The sequence below is a fragment of the Bacillus rossius genome, chromosome 6 (assembly GCF_032445375.1).
Source record: "Bacillus rossius redtenbacheri isolate Brsri chromosome 6, Brsri_v3, whole genome shotgun sequence".
Lineage (NCBI taxonomy): Eukaryota > Metazoa > Arthropoda > Insecta > Phasmatodea > Bacillidae > Bacillus > Bacillus rossius.
This window is the reverse complement of record NC_086334.1, coordinates 3,596,076-3,622,015: the sequence shown is the minus strand read 5'-3', so window position 1 is coordinate 3,622,015 and position 25,940 is coordinate 3,596,076. Positions and strand designations below refer to the sequence as shown.

General features: G+C 38.2%; 1 protein-coding gene across 1 annotated transcript in view; it reads right to left on the bottom strand.

Moving 5' to 3' along the window:
* Nucleotides 1–25,556, bottom strand: part of LOC134533371 (serine/arginine repetitive matrix protein 1-like) — a 65,368-nt gene extending 39,812 nt beyond the window's left edge. Inside the window, exons 1-3 of the mRNA XM_063370891.1 lie at nt 25,475–25,556; nt 23,009–23,136; nt 11,391–11,575 (exon numbers count right to left, since the gene is read on the bottom strand). Of these exons, the coding sequence (XP_063226961.1) occupies nt 11,391–11,575; nt 23,009–23,136; nt 25,475–25,556 (395 nt within the window). The remainder of the gene's footprint in view (nt 1–11,390; nt 11,576–23,008; nt 23,137–25,474) is intronic.
* Nucleotides 25,557–25,940: the final 384 nt, after the last annotated feature.

Here is a 25,940-nt window from a genome sequence, read left to right as displayed (position 1 = left end):
TTTAATAAGTTTAATAAGTGTTTCAATTAAAGCAAATACTATGTAACACGATGAAAAAAATACAGTTCCGTGTGATCGTCACTTCAATGCAAGTTATCCAGTTAAATGACAGAGTTCATTTAGACGTGGTCGTTGGCCAGAATTCTCATAAGAATTATTTTGCATCAGTATATTGACGTAACTATGACGCATCGCGTGCGAAATCATTCAAGTTACAAACATAACTTACATTAATTAAAAATTAAAAACAATCTCTATTGGTGACAACTTACATTTAATCTACATTATTTACCACTTTATCAATTTAAGTGGTATTATGTAGGTATTCCATCACGTAACAATAACTATGTTTCCAGGGCTGTGTCTGCTTAAAAATGTATTTGTATCACAATTCATCATATTTATATTTTAAAAACACTTAAAACGCTGGCCCAATAACATTTTCTGTAATAATATGTCAGGCCTGCCCTCTTGCGGACAGTAGCATGAGCTGTCTGACAACCAGGCGACGGATACCTGCCCGCCCAGCACACGTGTTGTGCGGGGCGCCTGCCTCTCCAGGGAAGCCACTCAGACGTGGACCTCCATGGCGTGAAGGGGCCGTTGGCAGCCCTGGGCCGCGCGAAGCGCAGTTGCCAGCACTGCTCGCAAACAAACCACTTCATGCCACGCAACTACTCAAAACATCTGGGAAGTTAAGGGGATAGTGTACTAAATTATTTTGCTTCCCTGATTTCTTGTCTTTGCTCATTATTCAAAATATAACCATCCTTGATTACTCAAGAAGTTTTTTTTATAGGTTTATCATGTATTTTTAATTTTTTTTAGTAACTTAAAAGCCGATTTTATGTCAACCCTAGGCTGCACAAAAGGCATGAAATCGTGTTGTATAAAGATTTAAATTAATTGTCTGTATGGAACCTTTACTTAATTTTTTGTATATCATTCAGTAATCAATAAAATTTTTTGAATGCAAATAATTAATACAAATAAAAAAATACTGTACTGATATTATAAATACGTTTGGTAAAGTATAAAATATTACAAATGAAAATTTTAAATAAATACTCAGAATTCAATATTAATGTAAACATGCGTATAAAATTAATTATTTAATTTAGTAAAAAATCGGTATAAATTTCAATATGTAATTAAAATCAAAAATTAAGGTGAATCTTGATTTTAAATTATTAACTTTAATCATTTATTAAATATAAGGTAGTAATTTGCAATGCAGTTGAACCATACATGATTCCACTTATATAAATGCACTTGAAAAGTTTGTGAACACAATTTATATCATTAAAATTTACAATAAATACAAGTTTTTAAGTATATGGACCATTATTCAATATAAATTATTAAAATCTATTTTTTAAAAGCACATGTATATTTTTTATTTGCATGTAGCCTTTTTTTCATAATTTTTTTTTTGCATTCTGCGCGCGCATTATAAAAAATCAAATTTTTTTCCCCGTGACGCGCCTAAAGAAGCACAACTGAAGGAGCTCCTGCACCGGAGAAGGGAACGAGCTCGCCTGTGTCGAGCCAGCCAATCAGAGCTCGTGACAGTCGCGACTGCGGGCGCGCGCCCTAGAGTCGAGGTATAGGCTGGCTGGCAGCCGGGCGGGAAACGTCAAAAAGTCGCCCCCGAAACAACCAGTGCCACCAAATGAAATGCGGACAGCAATGTCCAAGTTTCCGCCCCTTTTGCTCAGTAGTTTATTTATACTCTGTCCAACTCTTCTTCCGGAACCATCTTTCTGTTTCCTGTAACCAACCTGCTTGTTATCAATGCACGAAATTTTTGCATCCCACATGTAAGTGCCCCCCCCCCCCCTGTCACTGTGCAGGTTTTACCTTGGCCCAACTCATCTAGTTTTTATTCTGGAAAAGTCAGTGAGGGGAGTTGGTCATGGCGCCAATCGCAGCAATGGCTGGCCAAACCCCCCTTCTGGCACATGATGCATGCTTACTCTCCTGCATGGCTTAAATCCTGCATTATTATAGCGTATAGGCTTCGGCCTGAGACGCACTTAGAGTCTTTCCCTAACCCGGATCCCTCTCAAACACACTTAGTTTTTTGTTAGGTTAGGAAAAAAAATTGGATGTCTTTAAAGTCGGTTTACGGACGATATAGTTTAACGTGATAACGTCATAACAAAACATTGATGAAATGATTGCATACTTTTATGAATAAAATTGATTCATTTTTATTGAATTATCACTATTTTGTATGGATACAAAGAAGGAGTGAAATGAAATCTACAATTTAATTGATAAATTTACTTTTATTTGAACTCATTAATTCAAATATCTTTAATACTTTTTGGAAGAGATTATTTTAACTATAAATTTTATACATGTTTGCTATTTAACTTCTTCCAATCTGTGTTATTCTGTTAAGGATAGGACGATGACAGGAAAAGTAGGAAACGAATGGAAGTGTTTCAAGTTTAATGTGCCTCGAAAAAGTCAAATCGATGGTTTTTCCAATCGAGTGGAAGAGAGATAAGATGCGGCGCAAGCGTACAGTGAGCGTAACGGGACACAGCGTAACGGGACAATGTGCGTAACGGGACACTTTTTCTTGCTTGCAGCCGGCGTTCATCGATTTATTAGACGTTGTCACGTCAAAAAAATATATATAGTTGAAACTCCTTGTAGAAGCTGCGAGGTGGATGTCACAATGCAGAAATGCGACTCTGGAAGACGCGGGTGCGATCCGGGGCGCCCGATCTTTAGCTGGTTCGCTGCCAGATTGATTTCCATCCAATCAAATACTGGAGCAGTTCCTTTACACATAACTTCCCCACCCCCTGTTCATCACTACACCGGCCAGAATATAACGTTCCAACGGTGCACGAATGTTCAGAAGAACCCAAGGAATTTTGAAAAACTGCTCGAGATATCCGGATGTTGAATGTATAATAAATTGCATTTAAGAATTTTTAGGAGTATCATAAAAATTTATTTTATTAGATATTCATCTTCACTTACCTTTATGGTCACCTCTATGCACGACGACAAGACTGCGCTCCAGTTAAATAATTGCGCTGAGAGGCGACAACGCGCTGGAAGCACCAGCGAGCGTCGCACTTATCATCCTGCCTCATCGACACACATTCCCCTGGCGAGTTGGGCTTCTTAAGCGGTTTACTTTATTGTGTTTATAAAGCATGCCAAAACGCATGCCTAATATATCCTTTTAAATTTTATGTTGCCCTCGTCCTAAGCTTGTTAAATAAAAGGTTTTATTTCCATTTCGTTTTATGTTTTTACGCGTACTTCTTGGAAATGCAAGATGCTGTGGTCAATGGGGCGCAACGCAAGATCCTGTAAGTTTTTTTTAATGAACGTGAAGGCGGGGATTATATTTTTGCCGAGAAAAAAATATAAAAAAATACAAATCATGCTTTTGGGCTGATCAGGTTGAGATTAGTAAGAGAGGCGTAGTTCGGGTTAAAAAAAAAAAAAAAAAATTAGGCGGTTAACTGGCTGTGTGTGGAGCAACGCGCCGAACAGTTCGAGACTCGTGCGAGCGTTTGAAGTTCTGCAGAATGTTCTGGCACAATCTCCGCGCACCCGAGCTGGTGCTGTGTGTGGACTCCCATTAAGGGAAGCCAGGCATGCGTTCATAATTAACACTTTAGCTTCCCGACCACTTAGTGCCTGCCCACGGGGAATTCTTTCCATTTTCTGTGAGGCATGTTATTAAACATCTAAAGTACTATTTTAGAAAACCATATTTTTCAATTATATTCTTGAATAAGAAAAATCTCAAAGAACTCAAACTGTTAAGAGAGGCTGAAGTTTAATTGCTTAAGTACGCGCGTTAGAAGACTCTGAAAACTATTTTGAAATTAATTGTGACAAAAATTAATTAAATAAATACTCAGTATTCTATATTAACATATACATGAGTATAAAATTTATTATTAAATTTAGTAAAATAATCGAGGTGAATTTTAATTATTAGTGACAATTAATAAATATGCTGGTTGTTTTTTACAATATATTAATTATTTATTGAAAACAATTTTATAATTTATAATTCAAATTAATTATACATAAGGGAACATAACCTCACTTATATTAATACAAATGAAAAATTTTTCTAACAAAAATCATGTTACTAATATTATAAATAAATAAAGGTTTTTAATTATAGTACCATATTCAATATCAATCACTGCACTTTTGAACGCGACTCACTATAGTTCCTCACCTGCCGCTAGAATTCGCTACCGGAGCAGCTACGTCGAATATCAAATCATACGATTTTCAGAGCTAAAGTTAAAACTATATAAAGAAACGGATCCGATAAAATTGAAAAAGACTTGAAGAAATACCAAACCATGACTTGAATCAGATTTTTGACAAGGATTTTTATTAAAATACTACCCGCCTGGGTAAAATTCATTAAAACGTTAATACTATATAGTTTCCGCACACGTTAGATGAATATATATAATTAAGTATTGAAGGATAGTTGAACTATTATACAGATTTTTATTACCTATGCAAATTCATAGAAATTTATTCCCTGTCAAACTTAATTAATTTAATATTACTATTTTCATTTTAAGTCAAAATATAAGATTTAAGGTACTTTGCAAGAAATAACCAATCCAATGAACTTATCTATTTATAGCAATACGTTAAACAAATAAAATGTATAGATATATAATTCCTTAAAGCATAACTTGTATAATCAAGATATCTGTAATTAAAAAAAAATAAATAAAAGTTCACGATCAAATTTTGAACAACGTTCGTGTAGCTTATTAGCCTCACACTATAACCATTCCTCTATGAAGCCAACAAGTAACAAATATGTACTGTAGTTCTAATATGTATATCCTTGCGTTTTTTAAAACTTGAAATTACTAGTTACTATGTCTAATTTAGTTTACCAAATATGTCGCAAATTAGTTTTACTATCATGAAGTTTCATTTGGCACACCAATACGTTATGTATTTCCCCTAATTTTTATGAAAGTAACTATACATGGGTTTAAGTTCATACACGTGGGTCCGCCATCTTCCTATGAAAATTTCTTTGCACGGTCCGCGCGCATGTAAAAATTCACTCTCATATATTTTTTTTCCATAACGCGCCTAAAGAAGTGTAACTTCATAAAAATCAAGTCGATCCGTAGCTCCGCGTCTGCGTGAAATAAGGGCAGATAAACAAACCAACAAAACACACTTGAACATTAATAATATTAGTCAGGATAATGATTACGGGTAAACATGAGGAATTCGTAAAGACCGGAAAAATTCGCGGATTCATTTCGTGATAGGCTGAAATTCAAACATGTGTACAATTCCGCTGGTTCTGCTATTGGCTCGCAGTTTAACTGGAGCTCTCTGGGCCAATGAGAGACTATCGACAAATGAAGCGTCGAATCACAAGCTACCCGGTGGAGACGCCTCACAATTTTGTACCCAATGAACACGCGGTGTTTACTTGAGAAACGCAGAGGATAATGGAGACTATCCTAGAGGTCATTGAATCCGCGAATTTTCCCGGTCCCTAGGAATTCGTGATGTCGTCCGCGCGGACTACTGGTGACGAAGAGCAGAACTGTCTCCGTGCGAGGAAAGAATTCCTACTCGCTTCTCTCCCAGCCCCCCCCCCCTTACCCCCTGGTCCTGTTCCCCGCCTTCCCCTCGCTCGACCCACACAGACTCGCAGGACGAGGATTTATAGAGTTCTCGGAGGAGCAACGCCGCATCGGTTATTGAAGCAGGAAGAAGGATCTCCGGTGACGCAGCAGTCGCCGTCAGCTCCTCGCTTCCCGCGACTCCATGATCCCTCTCTCTCTCTCTCTCTCTCTCTCTCTCTCTCTCTCTCTCTCTCTCTCCCCCTCGTGCTCGCATCTCCGAGCTGCTCGCACGGGCGTGAACACTTCTGGAGCCAGCCGTCGCGAACATGCGTGCCTCGCCCCGCCCTCCTTAAGGCGGACCAATCAGCGCTTGGCGACCAGATAATTAAATCAATTGTTGGCTCGTAAAAAAAATTGTTAAATCTCGTCAGCAAGCAGTTAAAATTCGTTTTACCACGAAGCTTTTTTTTTTTTTTTTTTTTTGCCACGGGTGTAATTTTGTACATTTCCCAACACACCTATGTAGGACATATAAAATTCCTGCTGTAAGTAGCTCCATGTTTATAACGATTTGGAAGACTATGGACAACGTCTAACAAATCGATGAAAGCCGGTTGCACTCACGAAAAAGTGTCGCGTTACGCACATTGTCCTGTTACGCTGTGTCCCGTTACTCTCATTGTACGCTTTCGCCGCATATATCTCTCTTCCACTCGATTGGAACAACCATCGATTTGACTTTTTCGAGGCACATTAAACTTGAAACACTCCCATTCGTTTCCTACTTTTCCTATCCTTAACAGAATAACAAAGATTGGAAGAAGTTAAATAGCAAACATGTATAAAAGTTATAGATAGTTAAAATAATCTGTTCGTTAAAGTAATAAATAATTTTAATTAATGAGTGCAAATAAAATAAATTTATCAATTAAATTGTACATTTCATTTCACTCCTTCTTTGTATTCATACAAAATAGTGATAATTCAATAAAAATGATTCATTTTTATTCATAAAAGTATGCAATCATTTCATCATTGTTTTGTTATGACGTTGTCACGTTAAACTATGTCCGTAAACCGACTTTACTGACAACCAATTTTTTGATATCTTTTAAAATGAGGCGTCGCTAAAACCCGACTCCAGTGCGGGGGAGACAGGCGCGAGAATGCAGTTAGTCCCCTGCGCCCGCGGCCACGTCCGCCGGCCTCGCTTCGCGGCGGAAGGATACGAGAACGAGTCTGGAGCAGAGCTGGCCTGGGAGGTCCACCTCCGACGCGAACCGCAGAGGGAAAAGGAATTGTGTGTGGGGGTCCAATCTCGCCGACCGTTAGGATCGATGTGTTCGGGGGGTGGGGAGGGGGCAGAATACAGCCAGACTATTCCTGGAGTCGCGCGAGAATCGCAGGAGAGAAGCTTGAAAGAGCGCCGTAGAAATGTAGTGAGCTGACGTGCCCCCCCCCCCCCCCCTTTTTCCTTATGGGCAACCGCCCCAAGTCTTCTTTCTTGTCGATAAACTTTTCCCTTCCACTCGGAGGGAGCTAAAAATAAGAGTCACAGAATAAGAACTACTCTGCGATCTAGACCCGGTTAACTGAGACAAAGCAAAAAAAAAAAAAAAAAAAATTGGTTGTCTGTAAAGTTGGTTTACGGACGATAGTTTAACGTGACAACGTCATAACAAAACATTGATAAAATGATTGCATACTTTTATGAATAAAATTGAATCATTTTTATTGAATATCACTATTTTGTGTGGATACAAAGAAGGAGTGAAATGAAATCTACAATTTAATTGATAAATTTACTTTTATTTACACTCATTAATTCAAATATGTTTAAGAGATTATTTTAACTATAACTTTTATACATATTTGCTATTTATCTTCTTCCAATCTGTGTTATTCTGTTAAGGAATGGACGATGATAGGAAAAGTAGGAAACGAATGGGAGTGTTTCAAGTTTAATGTGCCTCGAAAAAGTCAGATCATTGGTTGTTCCAATCGAGTGGAAGAGAGATAGATGCGGCTCAAGCCTACAATGAGTGTAACGGGACACAGCGTAACGGGACAATGTGGGTAACGGGACACTTTTTCGTGCGTGCAGCCGGCGTTCATCGATTTATTAGACGTTGTCACGTCAAAAACTCAATTGCTTGTTGAGATAAAAATTTCTTTTTTTTATATAATCCTCCAAGAGTGAGTAAGGAGTTCTGGACGCTCCCGAACACACACGTGCTCAGAAAAGACACGTAAAACGCGCTTACGAAAACCTGACATGTTGGATGGGTGAGCGCTATTGTTTAGTTAGGATTAGACACCGACATATATGTTTATTTTTTTTGTTTTAGTTATAAATTTGTTTTTGACAAGACGTCTTCTCGTGCTTGTGTGATCTATAACTGTTCTATATTAACAAACAGGGATACAGTCTGTGGCGCTGAGTGTGACACAGCTGATTATTTCATGAAGATATCGCTAAACGCTACGTGTGGCTTAGAGTTTAAAATCATTCAAGATGGCGGGTTCTTCTTTGTCTTAACGTCCGGTCGGCACTGAGATCATTCAACACAGATGAGGAGGTGTCAGGGAGACAGTGGAGTTCGCTGGAGGCTGGAGTGAGTTGCAGCGTCGTCCGCCATGTTTTCCGCTACCGAATGATGTCATGCCCATTTCCCCCCTTCTAGTTTATATTAATTTTAAGTTTAGGGAATATAGGAATGGCGCGACAGTAATATCTTTCTTTTTATTTTTTTTCTTATTTCGTGATCAAAATTTTTTTTTCTTGATCGGTAAAAACACGTTTTTGAATAAAAACACGCTTCAATGCCATTTGTTTGTTTTTTCCTTGTGTCGGGATTATTTATTTTTTTCTATTAATTTATTTGCAGAGTTTGATTTAGAATAAAATGTAAATCATGTTTTGGTTGTATTTTGATATATTTAAACAACTAGTGCTGAAGTTTGTTTTCCAGAATATTTCATCGTGAATGCCATCATTGTTTTGTTTGGTTGTTAAGTTTGAACAGCAGGTGAAGAAAAATGCTGTGAAATGTCGGTGTGGGTCGAGGCTCATCACGTTAGAAGAGCCTGCGATGTACATCCTGTATCGCACAGACCCGAACAAGCCCGGAATATCCACCTTCGGCCAACTTCGTCAGTTTTTTTTTTGTTTATTACTTTACAAAATTGTGGATGGTTGGTTGTGTCAGGTTAGTATAGATACATTAAAAATACTGTGCAAGTCATTTTAATGCCGATGTTGGCCGAAGGTAGATATTCGAGCTTGTTCGGGTCTGTGCAATACAGGATGTACATCGCAGGCTTCACATCGCGTTGACGTCGTTTTTTTTTTTCCTAACCTAAGTTAAAACTAAGGTGTGTAAGGGAGGGGTCTAGGTAGGGAAGACTCTAAGTGCGTCTCAGGGCAAGCCCTATACGCTCCAAACATGCGGGTTTTTGACCATGCAGAGAAGGTCACACGTGCATCACGTGCTAGGAGGGGATTGGCCAGCCATGGCAGACGTCGCCGCCCGCACAGACGTCAGCCAGATAAGTGAATCTGGGAGAGCGAGCGACGGAGGGACGACCCAGGGCGACCTCGCGCGCCCGTCGTCGGGGCTTTATCGCCCTGGGGGGGGGGGAGGGGGGGGGTTTACGGCCGGCGAGCTGCGCGGCAGGGTCGCCAACTTGGCCGGGTCGTTGCCTCGCGCCCGGCCGGCGACGGGGAATTTTTCCCTCGCAAACTTTTTTTTTTTACGACGGCTGCGGCGGGCGGGAGCAGCCCCCCCCCCCCCCCCCCCCCCGGGACATCATTCTGTGCTAGAAGTCATGATGCACCCTCCTTCTTTTTTCTAACAGAGATAAAAAATAGTTTTTTTTCCGTTTATGTACATTGTTTTAGTTATATATATATTTTTTATAACGTTTCCACAATCATTTTTAAAACACATTAAAACAAATTTCGAGTCGGTGTTTCGATCGTCAACGTAAATTTATTTCGAATAATGGCGAATAGACGAGTGTAAGTGTTCTTCTGCACTGTCAACATGGTGTCACGTCAACTGGTGGTGGGTTTTTTTTTTACTCACAGTTGTAGATTCAGACACGTTCTGTACGCGCAGCATATTCCGAATAATATTACTCCGGTGTGATATTTCATCGGTAGGTAAATTTAGGCCTTACTGTTTGATTGTTTTCTATGATTTATTTAAACCTTTAACTGCTATATACTTGGATGGTTTTGCAAACCCCTCAGTGCTGGAGTATTTAAAGCAAAAATGTGAAAAAAACAAAAATGTAAAAAAAATTAAATTACACTAGTTTTTTTGCTATATTTCTGTTCTGTTTTTAAATATTATTTTCTTAAAACAAGATTGCACTTTATTTACACAATCCTAAAATTTATTATTTGTTTTTACAAAATTGTATTTGTTTTACTAGCTGCGTACATGCGGTTGGCAATAAATGTGGATTTAAAATTATATTTTGAGAAAGTGCTAACCAAATAATTAGCTTTACGTTAACCGCTCCTAAGATAAAAGAAACGAAATCATGTTACATGATAATCTGCAACTGATGCAGCATCACAATGATCGCGTCCGAGTTATCTCGATCGTCGCATTGGTGTGCATGTTAGAGCACATCGAGTTAACTCGATCATTGCAGTTAAAGGGTTAAAATTGTCGACTTTTTTTTTAAGTTGTTTTTTTTTCTTTCCTTCGCAGGCCCCCTAGACTAGGGTGACCAAATCATAAACTTGAAAAAACGGGACACAACCAAGGAAGGTGTGGGGGCGATACCCTCCAGCTAAAGGGGGGTCCGATGGGCTTCCACCGAGACGTAATCATTGAAACATGCTCTTTTTTGCTTATTTGAGACCAAAAAATATTTTTCAATTTACCTATGAATATGTAATTTAATTTAAATTGTGAGGCGTATAATAAATAAAAACAATTTTGCAGTGAATACTTATTTATTATAAGTATTATGACATACTTCAAAACATAATTAATCAAGATAACTAAAATTGTTAGTCAAAGTTATGTTAAAAATCTTTATGATTTCAATTGGGGATAATTTTCTTTCGTTCCAGCCAATTTTAAAACCTCTTTCTTTTCCAATATAGAGTTGTAAAAACTAGAACAGTCCATTTTTAAATTGTAGAGTACCTGCAAGATTGCAGAAAGAGTATCCATTCCCATCTTGTTCCTTTCCACCGTCCATTGAATGTTCATAAGCGAAAAGATTCTTTCAGTATTACCATTATGGGCAGGGATCGTAAACACATAATGACATATCTTCAAAAATTCAGAGTACTGTTCTGGCCTGGTATGCGTTTAAAAAAACAACCCCTTTTTTCGTGACACTGAGGTGGTTTTTTTATCTTCATCAGTCCATTCTTGAATTTTTTCACTTACAAAATCCACTAATGGTGCCAGTTGATCAAATAGCGAAGTATCATTTATGTCAATACTTTTTTCATTGAAGTAACAAATAGTTTCTTCATTTGTTCCCAAATGGGGATCTCTTTCAAAAGCATCCATTCAAACTTTGAGAAAGTAGAGAATGGTCCACTCCATTTTTCAAGATACTGTATGCAGAGTTCAACTGTCGTGGCAATGGGCAATGGGCGAGTTCAACTGTCGTGGAGAGGGGAAGACGGCCCGAGGATAGTGTATCATCAACCCAAAGTAAATACGGGACATTCAGGCGTCCCGGGAGACTTTTTCGGGACCCCGTGTACGATTGTTAAAAAAACGGGACGTTTGGTCACCCTACCCTAGACCCACGGGCCCCGTTACAGTAGCAGCGGTAGCAGCGGCCATGTGGGGGCCTGGGCGGGGGTGAGGCTTGCTCCGTGCCGTCGCCTCGTAGCGACGCGAGCCGTTGGGTCCGCGGCTGTCCGTGACGGGTCTGGACGGAGCCGCCCTCGACCTGTCCGCGTCCGTGTCCGTGTCCGTGTCCTGTCCGAGTGCCGCCGTCAGGGCGCGGGAACACGGCACGTCGCACCGCAGTTGCTCTCAAGTGTGTTCCGCTACGAGACCGAGTTCACGGACGTACGCCATCGGAAACAAAAATTCAAGTACGCAAATTAACAATTTTAAAAAAAAAATTGGTTGTCTGTAAAGTCGGTTTACGGACGATAGTTTAACGTGACAACGTCATAAAAAAAAAACCATTGATGAAATGATGGATGCGGCGCAAGCGTACAATGAGCGTAACGGGACACAGCGTAACGGGACACTTTTTCATGCGTGCAGCCGGCGTTCATCGATTTATTAGACGTTGTGACGTCAAAACTGGCGTATAGCTATAAAGTTTAAATATAATTATGAACAAGTTTTCATATAAATAAACTGTAGTCAAAAAAATATCTATCGTCAATTATATGAATCACCATAATTTTTTAGTCAATTGTAACATACCCTATTATTACTGCACTCGCCGACAGCGTAACGGAACAATGTGCGTAACGGGACACTTTTTCGTGCGTGCAGCAGGCGTTCATCGATTTATTAGACGTTGTCACGTCAAAAATGAAAACACTGACCCACAGAGAACAAGCCGAAATCAGCTGCTACTGAATATCGCAGGCTTTAGCGGCCGTTGGCTGGAGTTTCTTGGCTTCTTCTGCCTTTCTAAATGCTCTCGCCTGATAGGGAAGCGTTTCCCTATTGGCTGCAGCCGTGGGGCTAATCAAAGTCTTCCTTTCTTCTGGTTGGCCTGTAACCCTTGTGATTTATCGCTTTCCAGTTTTCCTATATAATATTTTCTTTTATATACACATCAGTACTATGCATTAATAAAAATATTGCTAAATAATCATTTTAGTAAGCTTTACTAGTGTAGTATCTTTACCGAGCTCGTGTAGAAATAAATTATTTTCTGTTATTTTTGTTGACATTATATATATAATATATAATATGTTTAGCGACGTGTCTCTCTGAAAGTGACACACTAAATAAAATCCTTACAGTGCTGCAACTTGGAATACGAATCACTTTGGCGGGCTGCATAAACTACCAGGCGCCAGCAGCCCGCGACACAGATAGGACAGTTCGGCAAACTTGACACAGCCGTGTCACAGAGTATCTTATTGTTTAGGCACGAAGACTGAATTTGTTTTTCAACTATAAATGTTTTCCTTTCAGCCAACATAAATATAATTACAAACAACCGCATAACAGTAATAAATCAAAGCAAACTTCTAGTTAAATTAAAAATTATGATACAATATAGCAAAACATTATATGCAAGTTTATGTACCAAGGTTTATTTAGAAACATTTACACTTGTAACAACATTTACATGACATTCGTTTGTCTAATCTTAAATTATATATTCCAAATTCGGGAAACGAAATATCCACCACCCTTTTTCTTTCTTCCTGCTACAAGCACATTAATTTTTGTATGTTGTTTGTAAACATCAAACGTAGCCTAAATAATTGTCTTCCGCGTGAGTAATGATTAAATACGCAATGTTGGTCCATTATCCACAGAAAATAATCTATATTCAATATAAATTCAAAAAATAATTGCGTAGTTGGGAATTAGCGTATGGGCCAAAAAAAGCCACTTATTATTTTAGTTGGTTAAAGCCCAGTCACAATCAAAAATTAGTTTTTTTACAAGCTTAACACTGTATTTATTGTACATAACTAACTTTGTGTGATTTAATCTGACTAGCTACAATCGTACACTGCGATAAGCATTTACACAACCCCTGGTATTTATTAAGTTGAGTAACTGTATGTTTAAATCTTGCTTAATACTGTGCTATCACAAAAACTGTGATATTTTTTCGACTACTCAGAAGCTCTGGACGTCCTACTTCGTTGTCATTTGAGAAATTTATTTGATGCATTAGAAAATTCATGTGTTGACTATATTATGTGGAATAGTATTTTCTTTTGTTTTTTTATGTTTGCAAGACGGAGTTACGGATAAACATCATGGTATAAATTTCGAAGGAGAAAGAATTTATTTCTGAATTTAATTTTGCAGTTAATGTGGTTTTATGGAATTTGATCTGTTAATAATATTTTTTTCCCTTATAAATACACATTACAAACAACAGAAACCTTAGGTATTTTAATGCTAAAACAACTAAATTAAACAAAGAAAGGGGGTTTAGTTTATATACCTTGAACCCAGGCCGCTGTACTGGATTTGTAAGTGATTATCGCTGTAACTATCCATATGTTAATACTCGGTTTATTGTGTCCGGGCCTTCAGTTAAGCCCCCGTCATCGGTATCACCCGTGCGTCCGTCAATCACGTGACTTGCAGCCAATCAGATGGCCAAGAATATTCCATCCGTCCGTTCATCAAAACCTTAACAAGCTTTAACGTTCGACGGATAGACATAACCTCCAAAATGTTAGCAAGATACCTATTTCAGACAACCTTTACTATCTTAAAATATATTCAATCATGTTTATATGTTTAGCTGCTTTAATTAAAAGTTATTACCTTATTTTTCAACATACTTTCAACAATTGAAAATAATTTAATAAATATTACAACGAAAAAAAAATTGAATGCTTTAGCTGCCATGTTCGTCAATACAATATAAATATTTACCAGTGTTTAAAATTTAAAGTTTGTTGGCAGCATTTTTAAGATGGAAAACTATTTGACGGCCGCACGGATCATTGTGAACGGGGATGCACTACAACGCCTAAATACCACAACGCCGAACGTACAATAACGCCGAAAACCACAACGCCGAATGCCAAATTGACTACAACGCCGACAGCTAGAAAACTGCTGTGTACTACAATGCCGAATTACCACAACGCCGAAATACACTAACGCCGAGAAATGTCATTGCAGGACTGCCACAAAGGTTAGGTTAGGTAAGGTTAGCACACAAATTCATTCAGTTGTTTTTCATTTTTCGGCGATACTGTATTTCGGCGTTGTGGTACACAGCAGTTTTCTAGCTGTCGGCGTTGCGGTCAATTTGGCATTCGGCGTTATGGTATTCGGCGTTATTGTACGTTCGGCGTTGTGGTATTTCGGCGTTGTGGTAACGACCCATTGTGAACCGCACGGATCGTTGACGGACGGACGGATGACGGATGATTGTGAGTCATCGTGGAACGGGCCTCGCAGGAGTAGAGGTACTTAGGTATCAACGAGCATACAATCATTCTGAAAGAGTGGAAACTCCCATGTTAAACGCGTGTCACGATAAGCAGACTGCTATCATGGCTGCTATGGAGCGTTTGCAGCGAAGTTGACGCTGGCACGGACAAAATAAGAACTAACAACTTGCGCATGCGCAGTGGGAAGCTGTCACGCACGCACACATTCATGTTTTTTTTTTGTTTGTTTATGTTTGGTAGCGGTAACGTAACCATGAAAATGTTTTTTCTTGTCAAAGCATAATGGAGTTTGGATCAGCTTCGGATGTAATACTTATTTGCTGCTAATCTTATGACGTGATATACATGTGGGTTCTAACATGTTACATAATTAATTGCTGCCGCCTCCGTATATTAAAATTATTAAGACGCATCGTGACATTGTTTCAAGTTGCAATAGATTTGACATAGGATATTGATATATTCCTTTTGTAAAAACTTGTGGATATCACGAGAATTTTGCTTAAAATGTAAATTACATGCCATAACATAGTAAACGAAATTATTATTAAATATTCTAGAAACTCTCATACAAAAGTACATACACAACTTTTTATCCCAGATTTACAACTTTAATTTACTTACAAATGCTAATTTTAAGGGGAAAGGTTTGGGGAGAAAATAACACCTCTGTTAAAAAGTTTCCCTAATGAATATAAAAACATGTTTACAAACATCAAAAGGGTATACCATATACTAAAAAAATATGTTCTCATCTGGGAATATGAGTTAGCATTCTAATTGAATTGGTATGTACACTATTTAATTAATTAGTATTTTTATGAGTTATATTATCTTGTTTTAGCAGAAAAACCTATATGTGCTATTATTTTAAATATTAATTAACAGAAGTTTTTAACAAATTAGTGGAGCAAAATATTCTGCTTGTCAGGTTACACTACAGGTTGATAAAAAAAGGAAATTAGATTAATCAAAAAGTTTTAATGCAAGTGTAGAGAAAGTTTATTTGCAATGTGACACATCAACAATGTAAGAATTTCTGACAGCTATATTTGTGAAGCACCATGGTCACCAATGCAACTACAGTTCAGAAACGACTTTTATCACTCTGATAAGACAAAACACAAATATTTTTAGTCAGGCAGCAAGGCACTGAAATAAATAACATCTTCATAAGTCTCTGTAGTATATACACTCATTTAACAAGTTCTATTAAAACATGAAAATGCAAGCAAAAAAAACCATAAGCTCTCACAAATGAATAATATGTTAAATGAAAGAATATATTTTACAAAAGTGGCTTATAAAAGTTAACATGTGAACATATAAACTTGACAAATTTAAGCAACCGATATTACACATAATCAATACATGTGTAGGGAAACATGTTGAATATACAATCTCAGAAACAGGATGGTAACAATTAAGGATATGATTCCAGAATAGCAACCAAATAACCAGCGTCATCTTTACCCCTCTTCATAACACAAACTACGTAACCACAAAAAAAAAAAAAAATTATTTTAAGAAATATATTAACACCAATGTCAAGTTATAATAAATGTTGATCAATGTCATAACCTACAAAAACGTACAAGAAATGACAAGTGACTTCAATTAAACTTTAGTAACCAATTGAGATTTTTGAAAAAATAAGTTTAGTTTCAAGTGACCTACTTGGAGGTATGTTATACGAAAAAATAAGCATAGAAAAAAACCAATCTTCACATAATTGGGCCCCTACTTAGAACCTGTCATAATAAATCCTCCATGTTAGTGAGGGCTGGGTTGTACATGAACTACAATTTAAATTTCAAATATATTACATTTGTTTCTGTGGTTGGCAGTGTCGAACAGTTTCTTAAATATTAACAAAACAAAAGTTATACTGGGAATTTTTCTTTACCTACTTAACATTAAATTGAATACGGACTATTCCATTGTTTCCGCAAAACACAATCCATTTTCCATGCTAAATATTACAATAAATGTGTCAAAATATCATGGGGCTGAACTATAGTGGCAGGCTAATATAGACTATGCACATTTATCTGTAAAAAGGTATACCTTTTCCGAAATTTTAAATAACTCTCAATTGTCCCGTTACATACAAATTTTGCACAATTATAATCGAGTGTGAAAATAACGGTATATGTTTTACCCATATGTATCTCGCAAACCTATCCTAAATTTCTGCCCTGCACATAGGCACATGTGGAAAGTATCATTAAAAACAAAAGTCACCAATAAAAATCCACATGTGACAAAAAGTTATATTCTCAAAGATCTTGATAAATATGTACATTGATTGTTTCGCAGAAGCTGCTAAATTAATGTCTACCAAATTACTCCCGCAACAATTGCCAAGAACTTGTACATAAGTTATCATTTTTGTAGTTACTATGAAATTGGAAATCTGTAAACATTTTTATAAATGTTTGTGTTTTCATAGTACTTTCCTCAAGAATTAAATTTTACATATGCAACATAGGATACAATTTTTCCCAGCACTAAATGTAATTTCTTTTCATAAAGGTCAATGGAATTTTTCATTTCTTGTCCGTAGGTATCGTCTATCAACAAGAGCAAAGAAATGAATACGAATGGAACTATTGGATCATTCCCCTTGAGCTAGGGTCGCAGACCGTGGCTCGCAAGCCGCATGCGGCTCTTTTCATAGGATATTACGGCTTTACAATTCACTGCTCTGCCAGAGCACAAAAACATGCCTAACCAAACCAAACGGCACAATCACAACGCATGTCCTCAACCTGCATGCCACTGCACTCGCCTCCCTCTCCATGCAAAGTCTGGCTTTAGTTTCATGTTTTATCAGTAGGTATATCTCCAACTGTGTAAATTAAATATTCCAAATGAAAAATAATTGTTTGTTCGTAGATGCACGTTATTCCAACTTACAAACACAAACAAACACACTACTATGACTACATGTGTCAAATATATAATTACAAGATTACTTATAACTTAAGTAAAACATAGTTTTGAATTTAAAAATAAAAATTATTAATATTTCTGTTAAAAGCTACTTATTTACGTTAATATGTAAAAATATAATTGTCAAAAGTCTCCAGTATGATCTAATATGTTACAACTAGCGATACTTTCCGCTGGCACGGGAATAACAGAAACTACCAAAAAAAAGGCTACATAACATTGCAACCGATTCCTATACCAGTTTCCTCCCCATGTTAGGTATTGAGGTACCGAGTCGGCCACGGGAGCTGTTAGTTGCTCCGCGCGCCCACAGATGGCAGCACCGAGTCCTCAGCGCACGGGAGCCACGCAAGCGCGCAGCCTCCAACACTGCTAGCTGGCGACGATGTCGTGGACTTACGCCGGAATAAACGGTGAACTCACAATGACTAGTCTTTATCCGCCCGTCACCCGTTCGTCCGTCAAAACGCTCGGTAACTTCGTTCTTTTAACGGACGGACGGGTGAATTTATAACCTCCATATGTCATCTAGGTGTTTGCGTGTCAAGTCTTGCTATAATAAATACAAGGTATTAAAGTTTAAATAATTTTTAGCTGCTTCCAAAATTATTTTTTAACTTACTTTTGAACACATTTTAAAAGCTGTTTTTTTTTTTAAAGAAAAAAATTGTCTGAGTCACATAAGTGTGTTAATCACGCATGGTAACACTGAAAATGTGAAAATAAATACAAGAGTGAAAAAAATAATTAGTTTAATCAGTTATAAGTGCTTAGTTTGCATGATTGCTTAACTAATATAATTACTTTTTTTTAAATTTAATTTTTCTCAACAGTTGTCAGCATTGAAATGAAAAAAAAAACATTAAGACGGACGAGCGGTTAATTTCCCGGCGGCTGACTTAAGGATACGACGGGCTATTGTAATTACGGCTTATACAGACATTACGGCACTGAAACGTTGCAACGGTGCGGGTTGCTACAATTTTAAACGTGGTTGCAGTGTTGCCTTGAAGTTGCTATAACATCCAGGTGTCCCACCTGTGCAACGTTGCACAACATTGCAGCAACGTATTAACCGCGACTTGGAGACTTCCAGATTTCCTACTTCTTCAACAGTGAATGTGGGAAGTGGACGCTAAGTTCCTAATTTTAAAATGGGATGTTGATTCAAAGTTGCTAGTGGGACGTTGAGACAAAGTTTGAAACATGGTAATAAGTTTGTGAATATAACGGTGACAAATTTGCACATGGGCCATTGTTGCTCTCAGAGACATCGACTTGGCTCAAAGCCAAACGTGGAGGAACACAAGAGTAAAACAAGGACTGAGCCACAAATATATATATAAACTTGTTTAAAAAGAAAAATTTTGGAATGATTTTATAAACTTCTATATTAGCATGTGCTTTGACCAACACAATGTTGTTTCATATACCATAAATCAGAAAAATTAATTTTAGACATTAATGGACAATTCTTGCTATCCTTTTTTTTACATACCAGAATTTTTGAATTGCTTGAACTGTAGAAATGTGGAACCTTATTTAAGTGTGATGAGGTATTTAGGAAGCATGTATTAGGTTAGTTATTACTGTATGAAAATTATCGAATGTTCATTACTTTTCTGTATTTTAATTAGTCATACCAAATAATTTTCCATTTCCTTCCCCTCCAGAGACCCACGTGATGTGGGTGAGGGGCCATCGTACATTTTTGAGTTATTCTTCTTTAGGCGCGTTATGAATAAATGATGAGATTGAATTATTACGATGCGCGCAAAACATACAACCAAAATTGACAGAATGGAAAAAAAGGCTACACACAAATAAAACTATATATATTGGCTTTTAAATCATACACTTTATTTATTGATATTGAATACTAGTCTATACAATTATAAACTTTTATTTATTGTTTAATACAAGTGAATATTCAAGTTTAATCATGTAAGTGAGGTATGTTCCCGTACGTATAATTTATTTGCATTAGTAATTAACAATTATTACAATATTATTTAATAATAAAAAAGAATAATTTAGAATAAACATCCAGCATACTTTATTGATTTTCTTTATCAATTAAACTTTATCTCGATTATTTTACTAAGTTAAATAATTAATTTTATAGACATGTTTATACTATTATTTGATACTGAAAATATGTTAAATTAAATTTTGTTAGCTTAATTTGCCAAAATAGTTTAGTGTCTTAATTTAAAAAGAAGTATAACTTCAAACGAGCGTACGTAAGTTACTAAATTATTACTAAACTAATATAAAGTGAAAATAATTTCACAAGTTTTTAAATTACTCGAATGTGTATACAAAAAAACAACAAACCTTTTTCAAGATGGCGACGTTTCCTTGGCTCCTTGGCTGCCGGCAGATGTATGTTATGAGGTGAAGTACCGAGATTGGTAAATAAATAATTTATTTGCATTAGTAATTAACAATTATTACAATATTATTTAATAATAAAAAAGAATAATTTAGAATAAACATCCAGCATACTTTATTGATTTTCTTTATCAATTAAACTTTATCTCGATTATTTTACTAAGTTAAATAATTAATTTTATAGACATGTTTATACTATTATTTGATACTGAAAATATGTTAAATTAAATTTTGTTAGCTTAATTTGCCAAAATAGTTTAGTGTCTTAATTTAAAAAGAAGTATAACTTCAAACGAGCGTACGTAAGTTACTAAATTATTACTAAACTAATATAAAGTGAAAATAATTTCACAAGTTTTTAAATTACTCGAATGTGTATACAAAAAAACAACAAACCTTTTTCAAGATGGCGACGTTTCCTTGGCTCCTTGGCTGCCGGCAGATGCATGTTATGAGGTGAAGTACCGAGATTGGTAAATAAATAATATATGTGGGGGGGGGGGGGGGAGAGGGAAAGAGAGACCCCGTCGTCAGACGGGGCAAAAACCAACATTCTCCAGATTTGTCACCTCGCGATATCTGCATGTGGAGCGCTCTATAGGAACAGGTGTGCAGCATTAAGCCTCACTCGCCCGGAGAACTCTAAAACTCAGGCAGTTACTCACACATTATCTTCACACGTTTTCCACGAGGTCTCTTTCATAACACACACCCCACACAGAAAAAAAAAATGCTCCGTACTTTTACAAAAGACTCCTTTGGAAACCATTTGCCAAGAAACAGTTTGACTTGATGTAAGCTTTTGGACATACGCCATTGCTAAGCAATAAGGCTTACATCAAGTCATGCACTCCCATTGCACAAATCTTTCAAAGATAATAAGAAACCGTTTATAATACGACAAGAAAGACATTGTAACTTTGTGCTACATATGCATTTTTTGCATACGTGAAATACGTTTTTCCTAGATAATACTGAGAATTTATTACGAGAATTTGCAAATAATTTTAATTTTAATTGATTTTTTTTTCATTCAAGCATAATGATTCTAAACCATGTAAAGAAATCGAATATTCAATCATTGGAATTTTTGTATGTACGCAGTTAATACTGGAAAGCTATTCAGGGAACGGTTTACAAATAACACTGATTATTGGAGGTACTGGGACAACACAAATCATACATGCCAGGGAAATAATACTATCCCAGTACAACTGCAAATAATAATTTGCAGTTATACAGTTGTTTTAATATAAATAAACAAATTATAAATATATGCAATTCACACCAATAATTCTGTTCCATTTACAAAAAAAAAATTGTATGTGTGTGGAGTCTAAGTGTGACAGAAGTGCAACTTCTTGCTTATTAGGTTTTAATAGAGATAAATTACTAGTATCTTTTTATTGTACAAAATATAATAATTGAGAATGGTAAGGATGCGGTATGATCGCAAACAATAATAAAAAAATACTCACATAACAATATTAAACAATACTGATTTTCACAAGTAATTAAATTAATAATACATACATGAAAAAAACAATATTTTATTGCGAATATGTCCCGTGGCACGGTGCACAACAATAAGCTAAAATCCCGTTGTGTTGCCCTCTGCCCTTAACTAGACGCCAGCAAGGCGACCCGCCTATCCCTGCAGCATGGCGGAGTTCAACCTGAGACGCACTAAGCCACGTGGAGCCCGCTCAAGGCTGCTCCAGCGACCACCGCCCGCACCAACGGCCCCGGAGTGGGGATAGCGCGACGTCCACGCGTCCAGGCAAACAACCGCGCACATCCAAGTGCGCAAGAGCGAGAGGGCGCGAGTGCGCAAGATGGGCAGAGCGCAAGAGTGCAAGTGTGCAAGTTTGCATGTTTGCAAGTGTGTACAAAAGTGTGTAAAAGTATGGAAGTGCGCAAAACTGAGGAAGTGTACTGAACTTAAGAAGTGTGCAAAAATGTTCAAAAATGTGCAAAAAGGTTTTCATTAGTGTGCAAGTGTACAAAAGGGTGTGCAAGTGTACAAAAAGGTGTAAGTGTGCAAAAGTGTGTGCAAGGGTGTGCATTCACTTCAAAAATATTTTTCCATTGATGTAGTGCGAGTGAAAGTGCACGTGAAAGTGTTTGAGAAGTGATCCCGTGCGAGGTAGTGAAGCATGCGCCCGCCAGATGCCAGCTCTGTCGCCGCGCTGTGCCGTGTCCCTGCTCTCGCCTCGCCAACCTGTGTCCACGTGCCAGGGAAGTCGTTTCTCATCTCATTTTTTTTTTACGTGACAACGTATAATAAATAGATGAACGCTGGCTGCACGCACGAATAAGTGTCCCGTTACGCTGTGTCCCGTTACGCTCATTGTACGCTTGCGCCGCATCTATCTCTCTTCCACTCGATTGGAACAACCATCGATTTGACTTTTTCGAGGCACATTAAACTTGAAACACTCCCATTCGTTTCCTACTTTTCCTATCATCGTCCTATCCTTAACAGCATAACACCGATTGGAAGAAGTTAAATAACAAACATGCATAAAAGTTATAGTTAAAATAATCTCTTCGTTAAAGTAATAAACATATTTGAATTAATAAGTGCAAATAAAAGTAAATTTTTCAATTAAATTGTAGATTTAATTTCACTCCTTCTTTGTATCCATACAAAATAGTGATAATTCAATAAAAATGATTCAATTTTCTTCATAAAAGAATAAAATAATTTCATCAATATTTTGTTATGACGTTGTCACGTTAAACTGTCGTCCGTAAACCGAATTTATAGACAGCTAATTTTTTTTTCTGTGAGGCTGATGAGTTCAGGTCGCTGAATGCTCGCAGAAGGTCAAGTCGAGGGCAGGGAAGCCTCCAGCAGAAGAAGAAGGCTCCTCTGGAGCGAGAAGGCTGGAGTGTTATTCCTGGAGCGCCGCGCGTAGGGGCCAGGTCTCACGGCCTGGAGAGCTCCCAGGCGCGGGCGGATCCTGGAGCCAGTGAAGAGGTCCTCGAAAGGCGCTGAAGAGTGGAGGAACATCCTGAAGGACTCCCCGCGCGGCAGGTCCCGCCGCAGGATGAGCCGTGCTGCGAGGGAAGAACAGTCCATCCCAGACGTGAACACCGAGGAGCTGAGACCGGGAGTTGCGAACAACACAAACCCGATGACAATTGTTTGGGACGAAGAAAAAAAAAATCGGTTGTCTGTAAAGTCGTTTTACGGACGATGGTTTAACGTGACAACGTCATAATGAAACATTGATGAAATGATTGCATACTTTATGAATAAAATTTAATCATTTTTATTTTAATAATAAAAGAATAAATACTTGAAATTATACTAGTAATCAGATTTTTAAAATGCAAGAATAATTAACCTTTATTGCCGAAATGGTTGTTGTAATAAGCAATGAAAACCACGTTAACTTTTCACTTCACTTTATAAACAGTCGAGTGGAAGAGTGATAGATGCGGCGCAAGCGTACAATGAGCGTAACGGGACACAGCGTAACAGAACAATGTGCGTAACGGGACAATTTTGGTACGTGCAGCCGGCGTTCGTCGATTTATTAGACGTTGTCACGTCAAAAAAAAAAAAAGTGAGCGAGTCTTTCAGTTACTCGGCAGAGACGTGTATACATCTGTGATGAGAAGTTGCAAATACACTGATAATGCGAAACTCGGACACAAAATTTAACATAGAATTCTTTGAAATGATGCCGAGCGTGATAAATATGCTCGAACTGTGTTTTCAACAACATTTCTGGACGCGAATCACACGTAGTTTCCGCACCCGCCGCTAGAATTCGCTGCCGGAGCAACTACGTCGACCTATTGAATATTTTATTGCCAGACCAAACTGTTAAACTATATAATGAAACGGCTCCAATAAAAGCGAAAAAAAAGTCTTAAAATGATACTATACCCTGGCTTTGAAGCTGATTTTATACAAGGAATTCAATTCTTGTTCAAATTCACTAAACAGTTAATACTTAAAATTTTCTTTTTTCTCTTTGTGAAATTTTTTTCGCGCCATCCGCCACAGATGGCAGCACTGTGGTTACACGTTTCCGTTCCACGTGACTTCCGTTCCAATCGCGATATCAGTCCTACCAAATGCCGAAAGCTAAGATGGTACACATAATGAACATGCACAAGTCACGCGTGTTGGAATTTAAAGTTATGAATAATTATAAAAATTGATTATGAACTATGCCGAGGAATGAGGGGAGGGAATCTCCCCTACCCACTAAAAGACAAACCAGCTCCCACTCAGCCCGCTGTGAGTGCGCCAGTGGTCGGGGTTGACCTGTTTGTAATACGTGTCAGACGTTTCGGCTCGCCAGGTGCGTCCATCTTCAAGAGCGATCAACAACTGAAGGTCCGGAGACGTGCCGTTAGTTGCGCGGGTCTCAGAGGTCCACTCGACTCCAGAACGCTCAGGTCGGATGCGATGCCAGGTGGTCGGTGATCCGGCTACAGCTGCCGTCGTGTTATTTGTAGAGACCTGTAAAATTCGCCATTTCAAATCCCTAAAGGATAGCCTCCATGATCCTCTATGCACTCGTGCAAAATACATCTGCTGATCGGTTACCGACTCGTAACACCTGTTGACTGGAATGATCGTGATTCGCTGATTCTTCTGTTAAAGATTTTTCATTGGCCCAGAGTCCTTCAGATAAACTGTGGCCCAATGACTGAAGCAAAATAATGTCAAAAGTATTTGGACTCTATCCTATCGCGAAATGAATCCGCGAGTTGTTCAGGTCTCTAGTTATTTGAGGCAGTGACGAGTGCATTACGCACGCGCAGTGACTGAGCAGCGACCTGGCGGGCGAAGGAGGGGAGTAACTTGTAGTCAGACACTAGCGACTCAGTGCTACCAACCTCCAGGGGCCACCCGTGGCCTCCCGACAGCGCCCTCGAACAATATTACAAACTTAAAATATCAAAAGGAACTGTTGGTAAGGTTTCGTTATAACGAATATTCGAAAAATATTGAAGTCGTTTCCTATACGGAAGATATTTGATAGAAACTCAAGTGATACAAATTGTGAAACAAATGCGGTGTCGTCATAGATAACCTCCCAAAATTATTCTACCAGCTGTATTGGAAGGTGCTGTAACCGTAAGTTAAGTACAATAACAGGGGCTAAATGCTAATCTCACACTCACCTGGCTTCAGAATGTCACCGACGCCGGCACAGGCTGAGTGGAGCTTCACGCCACAAGTAAAACCAATTACAGGGACGCACAAGGCGCGGTTGTGTTTCGCCAAGGCCCCCCGGGTTCGATTCCCCCAGCGGGTTTTTTTTTTTTCGCAAGAGGGAAACGTGGTGGGCGTTGCCGTGGCACGTGGTGTGTTTTCTCGGGGTGCTCCCGTTTTTTTCCCCCAAACCAGTCCATTCCGTCGCTGCTCCGGAACCATGTCCCGCCTCGCAGAACCTCATGTCTGTTCCCCGGGTAGGGCTGCCGGCTCCTGGGAGCGACAGCGCCGTTGCATCCATGCAGACCCTGCCTCAGGGAGCTACGTGTCGACTTCCATTTTCCTCGGTGTACATTCTGTACACTATAGATAGAGACCGGAAAAATTCGTGGATTCATTCATGCGATAGGCTATAAGTCAAATACATATACCTTTCAGATGATTTTCCTATCGACTTACTGTTCATCTGGACGAATCTCAACCAATTATAAAACCTCCGACCAAAGAAAGGATCGAATCACATGACAAACCAGCTGAGACGACTTACAAGTCAGCAGCCAAATGAACTGGCGTTATTTGCCCGAGTGCACAGGGGAAATGTGCAGTCCATCCTGAAGGCCATTGAGAACCGCGACATTTTTACGGTCTCCAACTACAGACCACATCCACGCCTCCTGGGAGCTGT